We start from the raw sequence: 18343 nt of genomic DNA, 5'->3' as shown, positions 1-18343 counted from the left end.
TTTACTAATGGTTAAAAATTAATCACAGACAAATACCTAAGGCTAAAAAGAATCAGACACAGAGAAGTTCTTCTAGCTAGACAGAGAAAAAGTCTTCATTATGAAAGTATTACTAGTTCTCTTGGTTTTTTTATGCTCCTTCTTTTGTATTTGTGGATTTCAGGTAAGAATTTATTTTAAATAAGGTGATTCCTCTGCAAGTTTTTCTTCAATAATAACTGGTGAAAATATTTTATTTTTAAATGTTTTCCTGTAATGGTACTGATGCAATTATTTTAATCCAAACTTGAATACTTGAAATGTGACATGCATTTTTATTTAATGTAATTACTGTAATTGGGAATGTATGTCAGAAGGCTTCTGAAAAAGGGGGTTTAGAGAAAAATTACTGCAATTATAGTCCCAGGCCCAGTCCTGCAAGGAGTTCTGAAGGGGCCCAGGGGTCTGCCTACCCTGATTCAGTTGCAGAATTGGGACCCTAGAGAATCAAATCCTGCAGTCCATTTATACTCAGGCAAAATTTACAGTGGAGTAATGGGAGTTATGCCAGAATAAGGACTGCAGGATCTGGCTCTTAGTTTGGTCTGTACATTTAGAGGCATAATTAGTTTAACTGAATTAATTACTGGCCTCAGAATAGCAGGAAGTATGTAATAGGATTACAAAACAGGGTAAAGTTTTTGGATGAAATCCTGACCCCTCTGAAGTCAACAACAAAACACTCATCAGCTTCAATGGGGCCAGGATTTCACTCTTAGTACTAAAAAGAAAAGGAGTACTTGTGGCACCTTAGAGACTAACAAATTTATTTGAGCATAAGCTTTCATGAGCTGCTTTAGACTTGAGTTATATTGATTTAATGGACACATTCAAGGTTGGTAGTCCCTTTGGTTTATCTTTTTTTCTATATGCAAACTCCATGCATGCAACTTTTATGCTTCAACGTTCTTTTTTTCTTAAATAATAAGCCAATAAAAGCACTTTGTTTGCGATGACATCAGGGGTTTTGCATTTTCAAGTTTCCAAGGGGATGTTATAAATAATTGTCACTTCAGTTGATCTAAACCAAATCAACAAGTTAAGTGTAGATTCATGTTTCTTTCTATATTGTTTGGTTACCTGTGGCTCTTTAAAAATATTTGCAAGTTACTTTTAAAATCAAACAAGATTAGGCTAGTAAAAACATCTGTTTCCAAGCATCCAGCTGCAGACTTTTTAATTACAATTTACTGTAAATCCCACTGCCTACAACACCAGTATTTGAGTTTGTTTAAAAATTCTATAATCTGTTGTGCTGAAAAGTCAAGGACTGTTTGAAGAAAATCAGAGAGCGCAGAGCTCATCCTGCGTGAAACATCCAAAAAGAAAGAGAAAAGGGATAATCAAACCCTAGAAAAATAAGAAATAAGAAAGGTGGAGTGACCAAGGATACTACTGCAAAAACCTGAAGTGAAACACCTCATTGTTGCACAGAGAAGACAGTAAAAATACAAGGAATAAGCTAGTGATGGGACTGATCTAACACCCAATTGGAATCAATGAAGGGACTTCCCAATGTTTTCAGTTGGCATTGGACTGGGCCCTATATATCGGCTGATTTGCTACTTAATCTTATTTGATTTTTTATTTCCCATCTTGCAGCACAGAGCCTCTGAAGGTGAAGAGCAAGTTCAGCAAGAGACGTTCCTGATAAAAGAATGCTTAAATAATAAGTACACACATAACTCTTGTAAGAAAGTTTTCTGTCACCCATGGCAGAGATGTGTTGGAGGAAGTTGTATTTGCAAGCTTCCCTACCAATGCCCAAAGAATACCACTTCAGTTTGTTCTACCAATGGAAAGACATTCAAAAATTATTGTCAGCTAAAGACCTATGAATGCCAGCACCCGCAAGAGAAGTTTCTGAGTAAAGCAAAGTGTGGGCCTTCAGGTATTGGGCCTTTTCCAAAGTGTGGGCCTTTTCCAAAACTGTATCAGTCACTGTTAGGTGGATGGTGAATGCTCAACTCTTTATTCTCAGAGAGCCTGGTCATTTATTTGTAAATGTTTAATTGTAAAATGTGAAGCAGCAAAAGAAAAGTAATTGAAATGAGGCAGTATTTATTGATACTCATGAAAAAATCAAATAATTGACAGTCCCACCTACCTACATGCACTTCTGTTCCTGGCAGCCCAGTCCTGCTTCCACTGTAGACAATTGGAGCTTTATTATTAATTTAGTGGGAGCAGGATCTGGCCCTTGGCCCAAAGTGTCAGGGCTGTGTTATCAGAAGTCCCATAATTTTGGTATTTCATAGATAATAATAAGAGCCAGCATTTTTATGGAAAGTTTTCTCCATAGATCTCAAACCACTTTACAAAGGTGGGAAACTTTATCCCCATTTTACTGAAAGGAGAAACTGCGATATATTGAGATGAAGTGACTGGCCCAAGATCACAAAGTCAGTCAGCAGACGAGTCAGAAATAGTACCCAGGCCCTTGATTCCCAATCTAGTGCCCTATCCACTGATGCATTTCCCGTCCATATGAATGTTACTTATCTACAAGTTCTAAAATAATGACATATTTATTGCTGTGGTTGTCTTCATCTGATACACTTTTGCAATTTTTTTTTTAGAAAAATTTGAAGTTTCTTTGGACTATGCAGATTCACAATCAGAGGGTCTTATTCAAGTAAAGCATGGGAATCATACTGAGAAGTTATTTATATGTAACAGTGAGTGGAGTATGAATGAAGCAAATGTTGTCTGCAGACATCTTGGTTTTAAAATGTAAGGTTTTTTTGTGTGATGGGGGTGTTCATTTAGATAATCACAATGTTTCTGAAAATGCACTCCTGCTTACTTGTGGCCCACCTGTGGACAATTATGTGATTGGGCAGCCATGGAGAGTGTATCTACTGTAATCTTCTCATAAAGACTATGTAATTCGTCATTTGAGAGTAAAAGCCAAGATATTTCTATCCTGATAATCTAGTATATTATCAATAATTGTTACACACTTTATATTCAAATCATAAGCATTTTTATTTAAAATACCATTAACTGCAGGCGAGATTGGGAATTTTCTCTCAGCCCTATGTTAGGGACAATTTGCAGATCTGCCATCCCAGAAAGAGCTCTGGGAAATAATTGTAACTCAGAGAGGAAATAATTTACTGTAGCCCTTTACAGGACACAGCTTACTTCTCCCACTCCTGCCAGCTATAATAGAATCATAGAATATCAGGGTTGGAAGGGACCTCAGGAGGTCATCTAGTCCAACCCCCTGCGCAAAGCAGGACCAATCCCCAACTAAATCATCCCAGCCAAGGCTTTGTCAAGCCTGACCTTAAAAACTTCTAAGGAAGGAGATTCCACCACCTCCCTAGGTAACGCATTCCAGTGTTTCACCACCCTCCTAGTGAAAAAGTTTTTCCTAATATCCAACCTAAACCTCCCCCACTGCAACTTGAGACCATTACTCCTTGTTCTGTCATCAGCTACCACTGAGAACAGTCTAGAGCCATCCTCTTTGGAACCCCCTTTCAGGTCGTTGAAAGCAGCTATCAAATCCCCCCTCATTCTTCTCTTCCGCAGACTAAACAATCCCAGTTCACTCAGCCTCTCCTCATAAGTCATGTGTTCCAGTCCCCTCATCATTTTTGTTGCCCTCCGCTGGGCGTTTTCCAATTTTTCCACATCCTTCTTGTAGTGTGGGGCCCAAAACTGGACACAGTACTCCAGATGAGGCCTCACCAATGTCAAATAGAGGGGAATGATCACATCCCTTGATCTGCTGCCAGTGCCCCCTACTTATACATCCCAAAATGCCATTGGCCTTCTTAGCAACAAGGGCACACTGTTGACTCATATCCAGCTTCTCGTCCACTGTAACCCCCTAGGTCCTTTTCTGCAGAACTGCTGCCTAGCCACTCGGTCCCTAATCTGTAGTGGTGCATGGGATTCTTCCGTGCTAAGTGCAGGACTCTGCACTTGTCCTTGTTGATCCTCATCAGATTTCTTTTGGCCCAATCCTCTAATTTGTCTAGGTCCCTCTGTATCCTATCCCTACCCTCCAGCGTATCTACCTCTCCTCCCAGTTTAGTGTCATCCGCAAATTTGCTGAGAGTGCAATCCACACCATCCTCCAGATCATTTATGAAGATATTGAACAAAACTGGCCCCAGGACCGACCGTTGGGGCACTCCGCTTGATACCGGCTGCCAACTAGACATGGAGCCATTGATCACTACCCATTGAACCCGACAATCTAGCCACCTTTCTATCCACCTTATAGTCCATTCATCCAGCCCATACTTCTTTAACTTGCTGGCAAGAATACTGTGGGAGACCGTGTCAAAAGCTTTTCTAAAGTCAAGGAACAACACGTCCACTGCTTTCCCCTCATCCGCAGAGCCAGTTATCTCATCATAGAAGGCAATTAGATTAGTCAGGCATGACTTGCCCTTGGTGAATCCATGCTGACTGTTCCTGATCACTTTCCTCTCCTCTAAGTGCTTCAGAATTGATTCCTTGAGGACCTGCTCCATGATTTTCCCAGGGACTGAGGTGAGGCTGACTGGCCTGTAGTTCCCAGGATCCTCCTTCTTCCCTTTTTTAAAGATGGGCACTACATTAGCCTTTTTCCAGTCGTCCGGGACTTCCCCCGATCGTCATGAGTTTTCAAAGATAATGGCCAATGGCTCTGCAATCACATCCGCTAACTCCTTTAGCACTCTTGGATGCAGCGCATCCGGCCCCATGAACTTGTGCTCGTCCAGCTTTTCTAAATAGTCCCGAACCACTTCTTTCTCCACAGAAAGGAAACCTCCTTGGTCACCTCCTCCCCATGCTGTGCTGCCCAGCGCAGTAGTCTGAGAGCTGACCTTGTTTGTGAAGACAGAGGCAAAAAAAGCATTGAGTACATTAGCTTTTTCCACATCCTCTGTCACTAGGTTGCCTCCCTCATTCAGTAAGGGGCCCACACTTTCCTTGACTTTCTTCTTGTTGCTAACATACCTGAAGAAGCCCTTCTTGTTACTCTTAACATCTCTTGTTAGCTGCAACTCCAGGTGTGATTTGGCCTTCCTGATTTCACTCCTGCATGCCCGAGCAATATTTTTATCCTCTTCCCTGGTCATCTGTCCAATCTTCCACTTCTTGTAAGCTTCTTTTTTGTGTTTAAGATCAGCAAGGATTTCACTGTTAAGCCAAGCTCGTTGCCTGCCATATTTACTGTTCTGTCTACACATTGGGATGGTTTGTCTCTGTAACCTCAATAAGGATTCTTTAAAATACAGCCAGCTCTCCTGGGCTCCTTTCCCCCTCATGTTATTCTCCCAGGGGATCCTGCCCATCACTTCCCTGAGGTTGTCAAAGTCTGCTTTTCTGAAGTCCAGTGTCCGTATTCTGCTGCTCTTCTTTCTTCCCTGTGTCAGGATCCTGAACTCAACCATCTCATGGTCACTGCCTCCCAGGTTCCCATCCCCTTTTGCTTCCCCTACTAATTCTTCCCGGTTTGTGAGCAGCAGGTGAAGAAGAGCTCTGCTCCTAGTTGGTTCCTCCAGCACTTGCACCAGGAAATTGTCCCCTACACTTTCCAAAAACTTCCTAGATTGTCTGTGCACCGCTGTATTGCTCTCCCAGCAGAAATCAGGGTGATTGAAGTCTCCCATGAGAACCATGGCCTGCGAGCTAGTAACTTCCGTAACTTGCCGGAAGAAAGCCTCGTCCACCTCATCCCCCTGGTCCGGTGGTCTATAGCAGACTCCCACCACGACATCACCCTTGTTGCTCACACTTCTAAACTTAATCCAGAGACTCTCAGGTTTTTCTGCAATTTCACACTTGAGCTCTGAGCAGTCCTAGTACTCCCTTACATACAATGCAACTCCCCCACCTTTTCTGCCCTGCCTGTCCTTCCTGAACAGTTTATATCCATCCATGACAGTACTCTAGTCATGTGAGTTATCCCACCAAGTCTCTGTTATTCCAATCACATCATAATTCCTTGACTGTGCCAGGACTTCCAGTTCTCCCTGCTTGTTTCCCAGGCTTCTTGCATTTGTGTATAGGCACTTGAGATAACTCGCTGATTGTCCCTCTTTCTTGGTATGAGGCAGGAGCCCTCCCCTCTCGCGCGCTCCTGCTCGTGCTTCCTCCCGATATCCCACTTCCCCACTTACCTCAGGACTTTGGTCTCCTTACCCCGGTGAACCTAGTTTAAAGCCCTCCTCACTAGGTTAGCCAGCCTGCTTGCAAAGATGCTCTTCCCTCTCTTCGTTAGGTGGAGCCCATCTCTGCCTAGCACTCCTCCTTCTTGGAACACCATCCCATGGTCAAAGAATCCAAAGCCTTCTCTCCGACACCACCTGCATAGCCATTCGTTGACTTCCACAATTCGATGGTCTCTACCCAGGCCTTTTCCTTCCATGGGGAGGATGGACGAAAACACCACTTGCACCTCAAACTCCTTTATCCTTTTTCCCAGAGCCATGTAGTCTGCAGTGATCTGCTCAGGGTCATTCTTAGCAGTATCATTGGTGCCCACGTGGAGAAGCAGGAAGGGGTAGCGATCTGAGGGCTTGATGAGTCTCAGCAGTCTCTCCGTCACATCGTGAATCCTAGCTCCTGGCAAGCAGCAGACTTCTCGGTTTTCCCGGTCGGGGCAGCAGATAGATGACTCAGTCCCCCTGAGGAGAGAGTCCCTGACCACCACCACCCACCTCCTTCTCTTGGGAGCGGTGGTCGTGGAACCCCCAACCCTAGGACAGTGCATCTCATGCCTTCCAATCAGCGGAGTCTCCTTCTGTTCCCTTCCCTCAGATGTATCATCTAGTCCACTCTCCGCATTAGTACCTGTGGAGAGAACATGAAAACGGTTACTTACCTGTATCTGCGTTGCTGGTACATGGACGCTCCCCTTTCTTCTTCTGGAGGTCACATGCTGCCAAATTTCTTCACCGTCCTCCTGTCACCACAGTGCAGCCTGCTCTGAATCTTCAGAACGTTATGTCTGTAGAAGCATATCCTGACATCTGTCCAGGAAATCTTCAGTTTCTCTTATGCAGCGCAGGGTTGATACCTGTTGCTCCAGACCTTGAACCTTCCCTTCCAATATGGAGACCAGCTTGCACTTTGTACAGACAAAGTCGCTTCTGTCCTGTGGAAGAAAGACAAACATGGCACATCCAGTCCAGGTCACAACAGCTGAACACTCCCTTATATGACCAGCTATGCTCCACTGGTCAAAATGTTGGGGGCTGGAGCCAAGCCTCCACCCACTCTCTGCCCTCTCCTCCACCACCACGCAGCCCACTTTGTCACAGGGCAAAGGAGCAGCTCTACAGAGCTTGTTTTCCACTCTGTGCCCAGACTCATGATCTGGGTTATCCAGGCAGAGACATGTAAGGGGCCAGCCTTACTCTCCTGTACTCCCTTACATGGTCACGTAGGGCCAAGTGACAATCTAAACGTGTGAGGGCTGGACATCTTGCTGGAGTGCCCCACGCCGTCCCTATGAGACTGGGGTTTAATTCCCAGTCCTGGTCTTTAACTCTTCAGACAGCACGGGCTGAGCCTTGTGCAGAGACAGAGCGCTCAGTCCTAGATGGGGCTTACATGCCTGACGTAGCCATGGCAAGACTCTCTGTTTCCTTATTTACTTGATGCAGATTTCTTGCATGATGATAGGGCACTAATAAAGTAAAAATAAGGATACAAATCAGATGACTAGGGTAGTCTAATTTGGAACAAGAACAAAGTTGCAGGATGTTTTTAAAGACATATTTGTTGTTGCAGTTCTGATGGTCAGGAAGATTAGACAATTTGGAGGAACTCTGGCAGTTAATAAGATTTACAACTTATTCTTATTAAGGGCGTGATCCAGCAATGTCCTCAGCACCATAAACCTGTAATGACTTTAATGGGAATTGAGGGTGCTTAGCATCATGCAGGATGGTCCCAAAATTCTGCATCATTAGAATCCACCCACAAATAAAGGTCTAATCGTACCCGTTGTTCCACGTGAGCAGACCCCTGTGGCCTTGCAGAGATCCAGATATTTAGGTGCCTAACTTCCACTGAAATCAATGGGAGTTAGACACCTAAATATTCTTCAGGATCTGGCCCTACTGACTTTGATGGAGCTGCACACAGGCACACTGTGAGGAAAAATTTGCAGGATGAGGGCCTCATTTTGTTTCCAAAAAACTCATGCAGTGTGACTACCTAGTTCCTTTTTGTGTTGTCAGGAGTTGATGTGTGTTAATTTTTCTCAGCTATGTCCTAAACACCTTTACCTTCATGGTACAGGAGGGAAATCAAGTCACTGCTACACAGTAACTGATATGGATAATTCTCTGTGCAAGGATAATATATTTTGATTTTTTTATTTGTATCTTCATAGAGGAGCTGAATATCACAAAAAGACCTTCCAAGTCCCAGAATCAGCCTTAACTTCATCTCAATGTCTTCATGCTACTTGCAGAGGGCTAGAGACTAGCCTGGCAGAATGTACTTTAATCGAGAGCCGAAATAGTAATGAGGATTTTGCTAGTGTTGTGTGCCATAAAGAAGATAAAGGTTGGTAAAATATGTGTCTTTTTTTAAACACTCTACTTAGGGTTCTTCAGTTTAATCACTGCATCCAATTAGGAAGTTGCATTTTAGCCTATCAAGTATGGTACCACAGGCACCGCCGCTTCTAACTGTAGTCACATTTTATAGTCTTTAAAATAATTTTCAGCCTTTAGTTAGTTCCACAAGGAAAATAATTCATCTTCTTTCATAAAATATTCTGAGTAAAATTTCACAAAAGAAAACATAGCAAAATGTTGTGCCTGCAACTCCCTTCCCCCTCCAAGCCTAACAAAGGCCCTGAAGCTGAAGAAACGTTTCTTAAAATCCTTCTCTTGGGGAAACTTGTGCCATCTCTAGTAAGTCCTGTCTTTCCCTGATCAGCTGGAGGGGTGGCCAGTGGCATCCTTTTAGCCATCACTCTTTACAGGATGACTGTGTCATGCAATTCAGAACATTGAAGAATCCAGTAGCCTGGTACCAGCCAAGAACCTGATTATGTGAATTGCTAGTGCTTCTGCCAAGTGCTCAGCACCTTGCAGCATTGGTCCCAATTTAATTCCTGCACTGGTGTAAACTAAACCAGGTGTTTGCTTAACACATTTCATAGTTTTGTATTCTATGTGATGAAATTGACAATAATTGGGCTTTCTTTGGCTGCTCTAGTATGATCAGTGGGAGATGCAGCTGGTCAAAAGAGGGATACAGATAGAGCTTCTCTGTCTTTGACCCAATGGCAAAAGCAAGAGTGTAGAGGCACCTAAAATATATGATGAATATCCTTCCAGAAGAAGAGTGTACACCACATTACTCACGTACACCACCTAGCAGTGGGTCTGAAATGGCATCTCCATCTTAGTCCTTAACAAAGAGAAATGCAGATCCCCTTTGCCAAGTTGCTGGAAGTTGGATGGGGAAAAGAAAAGGTTATGTTGAGGGTCTGATGCAAAGTCCATTGAAATAAATGAAAAGATTCCTGGGCTTTGGATCAGGCCCTAAGAAGGCTGTGACCCAAGTGTTGCAAAAATAAAATAAACAAAATTTTTCCTTGTATGTTTCTGATGATGTAGAAAGTTAAATAAGAACTTTATTTTTCTTCCTGCTTTGCAGAATGTTCAAACGAATTCCCTTGTGTCAATGGGAAATGCATTCCTTTGACTGAAACATGTAATGGAGTCAATGACTGCGGAGACCTAAGTGATGAATTGTGTTGTAAAGGTAATAGTAATTCTCCCTTCTTAACTGTCTCATAGTTATGGACAGTAATACAATAGAAAACTTTCAAACAGTCCTTAAAGTTATAAGGCATTATCAGTCCATTTCAATTCCGTTGAGGAAAAGGTCTTTCAACTTTCTAAGGTGACAATACTACAGCTTCCTTATAGTTACGCAAGAAATGTTAGGCACCAGTTAACTTCTTGAATCATGTGGATGATCTGTCAGTATTAGGACAAAGAGAATAAAGATTTTTAGGAAGCAGGCAAACTTTAATATAAAGGTTTACTATTTAATATAAAGAGTCACAGACCAAGGAAAAAGTGTGGCTAGTTGGACTGAAAATGGATTATTAGAGATGGACAAATAATAAATAATTCAACAAGTTTACATCTTTTTTCTGTGAGCAAATTGTCCGTAAAGCCAATTAATATTTTCTTAAAGTTATTACTTATAAAAAATTACTCACAGAATAATATCTTTGCCTGGAGCTTGTTCCTGAGCAGTCACTATGTTCAAATATTTAAAATTCCATCTGTTTTGACTGGAAACAGACAGGCCATGTGATCTGACTGAATGAACATACTTTTAGAAATTGGATTTCAGATGCCAGAACTCATGATTACAAATTCAAAATTATCTTTCCCCAAATAATGTTGATTTTGTTGTTTTGGTGATTGTTCCTGCCAGTAAATTCATTTGCATGAATATTCCCGGAAAGTGAACAAAAAAGAGGTTCAAACACAGTCAAAAGGTAATTTTTTAATAAAAATCTAACATATATACATGGATTTTTAAAAGTATTTGCCAGTCTTAGTTATTACTTTTTATTTTTATCATAGCACCCAAATTGTGCTTACTAATAGTAAGACGTGTGAAGGTAAGGTCCCTGTCCTGACATTCTTGCAATGTACATAACATTTGTGAGGAAAGTGTAGATAAAAATTAGATTTTTCTGAGTGTCAAACAAAATCTCACCTTTTCACATGGTATTTAAATTATATTCACAATACTGAAATCAAGTTTCTAAATTTCAAAGATGATGCTAAACTATGGGACACCTGAGGAACAGACCTCCTGACCCCAAAGCTTGTGCATGAAAGGATTTACTCCAAGAAGTGCTTGTTCATGTGACTAGTGCTGTTTTTCATCAGTCTGGCCCTGATCCAAAGCCTACTGATATCAAATGCACTCTTCCCCAGGCCTTATACTGGCATTAAGGAGCCATCAACTTTTCCATTAAATAAAAAATCCCTGAATATAGATTTACATGGGAGAATATAAAGTAAGTCAAGAAAACCTGGCAAACCATTGGCTTTGCCCTTCAAAATGTATCACATTTTTGTGCTAATAGAGCAGAAAGTCAGTTACCTGAATTTATAGGAATGTATCACCCAATAGAGGAGTGCCTGACTGTAATTAAGGGCCATGGTCAACATTTTCACAGTACAAGCCTAAAGTTCAGTTCCTAATCCTATATTTAGGCACTTCCCAGTAGGATTTTCAAAAGCATTGCAGTCAATAGAACTTGTGCTCCTAAATCATATAGGTGCCTAAATATGGGTTTAGAATGCTAACATTTAGGCTCCTACTTTTGAAAATGTTGGCCCTAGTCTTGGGAAATGTACAGCACCCTAAATTCCCATTGAAATCATCCAGAACACTAACAAGACTGAAAGGTGGGTTGGTGTTTAGCTCGGTTTGTGTGTGGGCAGAAGTTCTGGAAAAAACTGGTAATGGGTCATGCTCAAAACATTTGAGAACTACAGCACTACACTGATGAAAGCCTGAAAAGTTGAAACTCTGCTTTAAAGTTGGAAAATGGGGAGTCTACAGCATTGGTAGCATCAGTTTTGCTTTATGCATCCAGTGTCTGGTTCCATTACGTATTTATGAACAGTTTACTTTTGTCATAATTGTGGCTGCATTGTAGTTAAGTTAAATTAGGTCTCCTGCAGTGGTGAGGTTTGTGAATCATTTGACTCCATCCCATACAAACTGAGTTCTCTTTTTGTTACAGAATGCAAAGGCAAGAGTTTCCATTGTAACTCCGACGTGTGTATTCCAAATAAGTACCTCTGTAACAGGGAAGCAGACTGCCTTGCAGGAGAGGATGAATCTCAAGCTCTCTGTGGAGGTTAAACTTTCATAGATTTATCTCCTTTGTTCCAGTCGGTTTAAACTAGAGAATAAAGAATTCCTACGTTTTAAAATACGCAACTGATTGCAAAACAAAGAGAATGCACCATTCTCCAAAAAGTTTTGCAGACATTTGTAATAATGTTATGTTAATGGTTTCTGTTGCATTACAGCCTGTTTCTCCTCTTCCTTCTAGAGGAAGAGGAAAAGCAAGACAACTAAGGGGCTGGGGAAACAGAACATGCCTTGGGGACCTTCATTGGAAGGGAATGTCATTTGCGTCTGGAGTATTGTACTATTCCCCCCATTTTCTCTAGATTCTGCAAAGAGCCACTGGTTGTGCCAAAGATCCATGGCCGGGGAGGGGGTAGTACTGGAAGTATTTCACCCCAATAGCTCCATGAGGAATCCAACCGAATATTAATGCAGCCTGTCTGTGCTACCAGCCCACTCTTCAAAAAATATTTTTTTTTCTTTTAAGCTTGATATACTCTCTCTTGCTCTAGTCCTTACACGGTCATCTCCCGTATCTGATTACCTCCAAATATTTCCCCAAATTTTCTTCTGATGGAGGGCTATCCATGAGAAACTTCAGACAAATTTTGTTTGATTTGTCTAGGAGGTGAAGGAAGAAAGGCAAAATATAGTTTATATCAGAAAGCTAATCACTGTGTTATTATTTGTACTATGGTGGTGTCTAAAGGGAATTGGGCAGTATGTTGCTCTATGCACTGTGCAAACATAAAGGAAGAGATGTCCTGAAGAGTTTACAATCTAAATTTAAGACAAGTGAGTTTGACAGACAACAACGATGAAGGTAACAGGGAGAAGTTTATGTGTTTACACAGGGTAGCTATATGCACAACTTGATGGTTCTGAATTATTTTAAAACATTGGGGTACTGAGAAGAGTGTTTTGCCTGTGATCCAACCATCATAAACTGGCTGATTTCTAGTAAACTGTGCAGTAGAAGTGGGGCTTTAGGAAGGATTTAAGGTTGTATCCTTACAGATTCGTTGAGGGAGGATGTTAGAGGAGCAGCATGGAAGAAAGAACAAAGATGGTTGAGGAAAAGAGGACAGATGATCAGTCCTCAAAGGTATTTGGGCACCTATCTCCATGGAAATCAGTAGGAGTTAAGTGCCTGAATACTTTCAGGATCTGGGCCATAGTTATTATTTGTACTGTAGTGGTTTCCAAATTGGGCATCCCATTGTTCTATGCACTGTACAAACATATAGGAAGACATGCCTGAAGAGTTTACAAAGTAAATTTAAGACATATTTTATTTCAGGAACAATGTACAGCAAAGAAGTGTGTTCAAACTATGCTGTTGTTTTTGTGCTTTATTTCTAGGTGATCGAAAGCCAAAGCCAGAAGTTCCAGATAAATATTTTGGTGTTCTGTTATTTATAGATTTGTGTGTGTGCGTGCATGTGTGTGTGTGTGTGTTTGTATTTACAGACATTTCGGTCATTCTAATATAATAGGTTTCAGAGTAACAGCCGTGTTAGTCATCATCTAATATAATAAATATTTTTCAGTGCAATGCAGTACAAATGTGAGAGCATTTGCGTGTGTATGTCAGACGGAGAGCAAGAATTTGATATATATTGATGTTTTTGTGTTTTATTCTCAGTGCATTCAGGTGCAAAGGTTATAATTAAAAAAGGTTAAGCTTTTCCAAGGTTGTCCAAACAATTATTGCCTGCTTTCTGCAAATTCAGCAAAGTGCAGGAGTTGAAAACTCTTTGTTGCACGAACAACGTACAGCAAAGAAGTGTGTTCAAACTATGCTGTTGTTTTTGTGTTTTATTGCTAGGTGATCAAAAGCCAAAAGTTTCAGGTAGATATTTTGGTGTTCTGTTATTTATAGATTTGTGTGTGTATGTGTATTTACAGGCATTTCAGTCACTCTAGTATAATAAATATTTCTCAGTGCTATGCAGTACAAGTGTGAAGCATTTGCGTGTGTTTGTCAGAAGGAGAGCAAGAATTTAATATATATTGATATTTTTGTGTTTTATTCCCAGGTCGTTCACATTCAAATTCTAACATTCAAGGTAAACATTTTGAAGTCTTTTTTTTGTATGCTAATTATAGACCGCCACTGTGCAAAGTTCTCCACATCAATTAGCATTTAATCGTGACCTGCAACACTACTGCTACTGTGGTACAAGACCTGCAAATGGAGGTCCGAATTATCAAAATTCCTATTTATTTCAATGTGTGTTTTGTTTGGATAAAGCCTGAAGGTTAAGGTCCAATAGGGAACATTTATTTACTTTATTATGATCCAAATACCCCCAAAACCAGGCTAAAGGAGGCATTTAGCACAGAACTCAAATCATCATCAAACACACATAGTCTACTGAGGACTGTTATGCCAGCCAGAGAGACCACAATTGATGGCATCACACCAGGCATCGGGAAGTTCCCAGATCAGGCTCAATCCCGCAAATCCAATAATCTCTGGGATGGTCCCACAGACAGCATGAGGTAAGGTCGGAGCACGACCCCTTTTGTGTGTCAATGGAGAGTTTGAGAGCATGGTATGCTGGGGGTTTTTTTGTCCATCCTGGAGACATTGCCAAAGTGTATGCAACGCAGCTTTTCAAATATAATGAGCAATTGAAGGAAGGCCAGATCGCTATGAGATTATGGCATTTCACACAAAGACAAACCACTTTATGCTCAGGATTTAGCACTGACAGCACATATAGATTGCCTCTAGCCACTCCAAGTCTGCCTGCATGAGAGTCTGGGCTTTTGATCTGTATAGCAATCAAACCTCTACCACAGTACAAGTTTGATAGATCCGGAACTTTGTCTTAGCGCAAAGACATTTTTGCATCCATTAGCAAGACATGAATGTCACACAGGAGGCAGCAAGCCTTATTCATCGAAGAACATCCATTTTGCTCTGACTGTTTGAACTCTGATTGCAGCCTCGGTAGATGAACTCGTCAATGTACACAATTTAAAATAACCTTGCCACATACTGCTCCTTTGAGTGCCACAAAGCTTCCTGAGATGGGTGTCACGGAATGATAAATTTTGAGGGATTCAGAGTGGAGGAGGATATTACTTGAAGGAAACCAAAAAGAAAGGGAGGAAAATATCAGTATGCAATTGTTTAGATGCAGAATACCCCTCTAATCTTGATTAATTGTCTATTTAGCACATACATATGAATTAGACCACTTGTTATTTGCATGCTACTTTTAAGCAGAGAAAGCCAAAGAGTGTCATATTATGTAGAGATTTTAAAATTTAGAGAAATATCTACAAAGAACTGGGATGAAAGAGTATTTCTAATAATGTGTGGAACAATATATGTTCATTTTTTAAAAACCTACCTTTTTAACACAAACATGTTTAAGTGATAGTGTAATTTAAAATGTTTATAAACATTAAACTAATATTACATTATTTTATTACAGAACAAAAAGACATCTCAACTTCCAGTATGGATGGAGGTAAGATTGATTAAAGTTCCACTTCCTACCTGTTTGCCATGTCATGGGATGAACTTTCCCTAAATTCTCTTCTGATGGAGGATCATCCATGAGAAATTGCAGACCAGTTATGCTAGTTTTGTTTAACAGGTGGTGAAAGAGAGTCAAATTCAGTTTATATCAGAAAGCTAGATCCACAAAGGTATTTGGGCACCTGTCTTCATGGAAACCAATGGGAATTTGGTGCCTGAATGCCTTTGAGAATCTGAGCCATAGTTATTACTGGTACTATTGTGGTTCCCACAGAGGAATGGGTATCCCATTGTCCTAGGTACTGTACAAACACATAAGAAAACACATCTGAAGAGTTTACAGCAGTGGTCACCAAGTGGTAGATCGTGATCTCCCGATTGATCCTAGAGGATCTCCCAGTCGATTGCAGTCTCCGGCAGTGGAGCAGGGCTGCTGCTAAGGCAGGCTCCCTGCCTGCCCTGGCTCCATGCCGCTCCCAGAAGTAGCCAGCACGGCCCTGGGGGCGGGCTCTCCTGCCTCTCACTGCTCCTGCCTGCAAGCACTGCCCCATGCAGCTCCCATTGGCTGGGAATGGAGAGCTGTGGCCAATGGAAGCTGCAGGAGTGGTGCTTGCAGAGAGGGGCAGTGTGTGGAGCCACGTGCCCCCTGCTCCCCGCAGGGGGGTGTTGGCCCCTTCCAGGAGCGGCATTGAGCCGGGGTAGGCAGGGAGCTTGCCTTAGCGGCAGCCACACTACACCGCCGACCGGGAGCCGCCAGAGGTAAGTGCTGCCTGGCGGGAGGTCGCACCCCAACCCCCAGCCCTGAGCCCCCTCCCGGAGCCAGCACTCCAAACCCCCTCTTGCACCCCAAGCCCCAGCCTTGAGCCCCCTCCCAGAGCCAGCACTCCAAACCCCCTCCTCCACCCCAAGCCCCCTTCTACACCCCAAGCCCCAGCCCTGAGCTCCCTCCCAGAGCCAGCACCCCATACCCTCTCCTGCAACGCAAACCCCCTTCTACACTCCAAGCTCCAGCCCTGACCCCCCAGCCCAGAGCCTGCACCCCCTCCCGAAACTCAATCCCCTACCCCAGCCCGATGATGGTGGGGGCAGAGGCAGGGGGATGGAGTGAGTGGGACAGGGCACATCCTGGGTTGCCCTTAAATTCCAAAAGTGATCTTGGGCATAAAAAGGTTGGAGACCACTGGTTTACAGACACATTGTTAAGACGAGTGAGTGTGACAGACAACAAGGAAGAGGGATATAGGATGAGGGTAACAGGGAGAAGTTTATGTGGTTACACAGAGTAGCTGTATGCACAGCTTGATGGTGCCAAATTGTTTAAAGCATTGGGGTTTGGGGAAGGGCGTTTTGCCTGTGATCTGGCCATTATTAGCTAGCTGATTTCTAGTAAACTGCAATAGAAGTAGGCCTTTAGGAATGATTTAAAGGAGGTGATTATGTCTTTACCGATTTGTTGAGGGAGGGTGTTTCAAATGTAAGGGTCAGCACAAATAAGGTTTTAGGAGAACAGGACAGATTAGCAGTCAGAGCAGATGGTGCAATTGGTAAATGACAAATAAGAGATAAGAGAGAATAAGCGGAAAGGACAGAACCTAAGTGCTTGGATGATAAGAAGCTTGAACTTGAAGGAGTAGAAAATGGGGAGCACATCCTTCTAGCTATTAATCCTACATTTATGTATTTTATTTGTGTAGAATTTGTCCAAACGTTCCTATCTTTAATTGCATTTTGGATTGATAAACTGTTCTACAGTGTCTTGTCCACTGACTCATCTTTACCCGTCTTTTGCTTGGCTGTGGGTTTTGTTGTAGTGAAATAGTCTAATCAGGCCGAAGCTTCACATTCAGGTTATGCATAGCATATTCTGAAAAGACTATATTTCTTCTGAATAAAAACAAAAAGACTCTTGATTCATATAATCCGGGCATTTTTCCCAGCAATCATATCTAATACAACCTTGGAAAATCACCAATAAAATGTAGTAGCGGAGGCATAAAACATATTCACCTATCTATGAGGATGATAAAGAAATTAACAGTATTTTATTCATCCATCAAATAAATAAATTATTTGGCCAAGGCAAGTAGACTTTTCCAATGCTGTCCAAACATCTAGTTAATGACTGCTTTCTGCAAAATCAGCAAAGGGTAGAGTTGGAAACTCTCTCACCGGAACAATGTACAGCAAACCAGCGTGTTCAAACTGTACTGATGTTTTTGTGTTTTAGCCTTACATGAGCAAAAGACAAAGTCAGACATTCCAGGCAAATATTTTTATCTTCTATTATTGTATGTATATTTATAGTCATTTCAATCACTGCAGTATAATAAATATTTCCCTACTCAATGCTGTACAAGCGTGGGGAGTATTTGCATATGTGTGTCTGTGAGAGAGAGAGAGAATTTGGTGTATATTGATGTTTTTGTATTTTATTCACAGAGTGTTCATATGCAAAGGTTAAAATGCAAGATCAAAATATTTTGAAGTCTTTTTATTTTTATATATTTAACTATAGACTGTGCAAAGATCTCCATATCAACTAGCCATTTAATCTTGACCTGCAGCATTTCTGCTATTATGGTATAGGACCAACAATGAAAGCACTTTCATTTCAGCCCTTATTTAGGCAAAATCAATAATGATTTCAGTAGATGTTTTGTTTGAATAAAACTTGGAGGATCAAGTCCAGTAAAGGAACTTCATATGTGTCAAATTACCTCCATTAAGCAGGCTAAAGGAAGCATTTCACACACGACCGCACCATCGAAATATAAAATAACCCTGCTGCATGCCTTCCTTTGAGCTCCACAAAACTTCCTGAGATGGGTGTCAGAGAACGAAGACTTTTGGGGGCCTCATAGTGGAGGAGAACCAGATGATATTACTCAAGTGAAACAAGAAAGAAAGGGAGGAAAGTGACAGCATGTAGTAGTTTAGATG

At 41.7% G+C, this 18343-nt stretch overlaps 1 protein-coding gene across 2 annotated transcripts in view; it reads left to right on the top strand.

The window, feature by feature from the left end:
- Positions 1–18343, top strand: part of CFI (complement factor I) — a 29777-nt gene continuing 11434 nt past the window's right edge. Inside the window, exons 1-9 of one of the 2 annotated variants that reach the window (XM_074950736.1) lie at positions 1–163; positions 1642–1930; positions 2619–2772; positions 8390–8565; positions 9670–9777; positions 11795–11911; positions 13736–13759; positions 13947–13976; positions 15357–15392. In XM_074950736.1, coding sequence (XP_074806837.1) covers positions 101–163; positions 1642–1930; positions 2619–2772; positions 8390–8565; positions 9670–9777; positions 11795–11911; positions 13736–13759; positions 13947–13976; positions 15357–15392 — 997 coding nt within the window. In that variant the 5' untranslated portion in view covers positions 1–100. The remainder of the gene's footprint in view (positions 164–1641; positions 1931–2618; positions 2773–8389; positions 8566–9669; positions 9778–11794; positions 11912–13735; positions 13760–13946; positions 13977–15356; positions 15393–18343) is intronic. The other variant, XM_074950737.1, reaches the window with a different exon arrangement.

The sequence above is a fragment of the Natator depressus genome, chromosome 4 (assembly GCF_965152275.1).
Source record: "Natator depressus isolate rNatDep1 chromosome 4, rNatDep2.hap1, whole genome shotgun sequence".
Taxonomy (NCBI): Eukaryota; Metazoa; Chordata; order Testudines; family Cheloniidae; genus Natator; species Natator depressus.
This window is presented reverse-complemented; position numbering and strand designations above follow the sequence as displayed.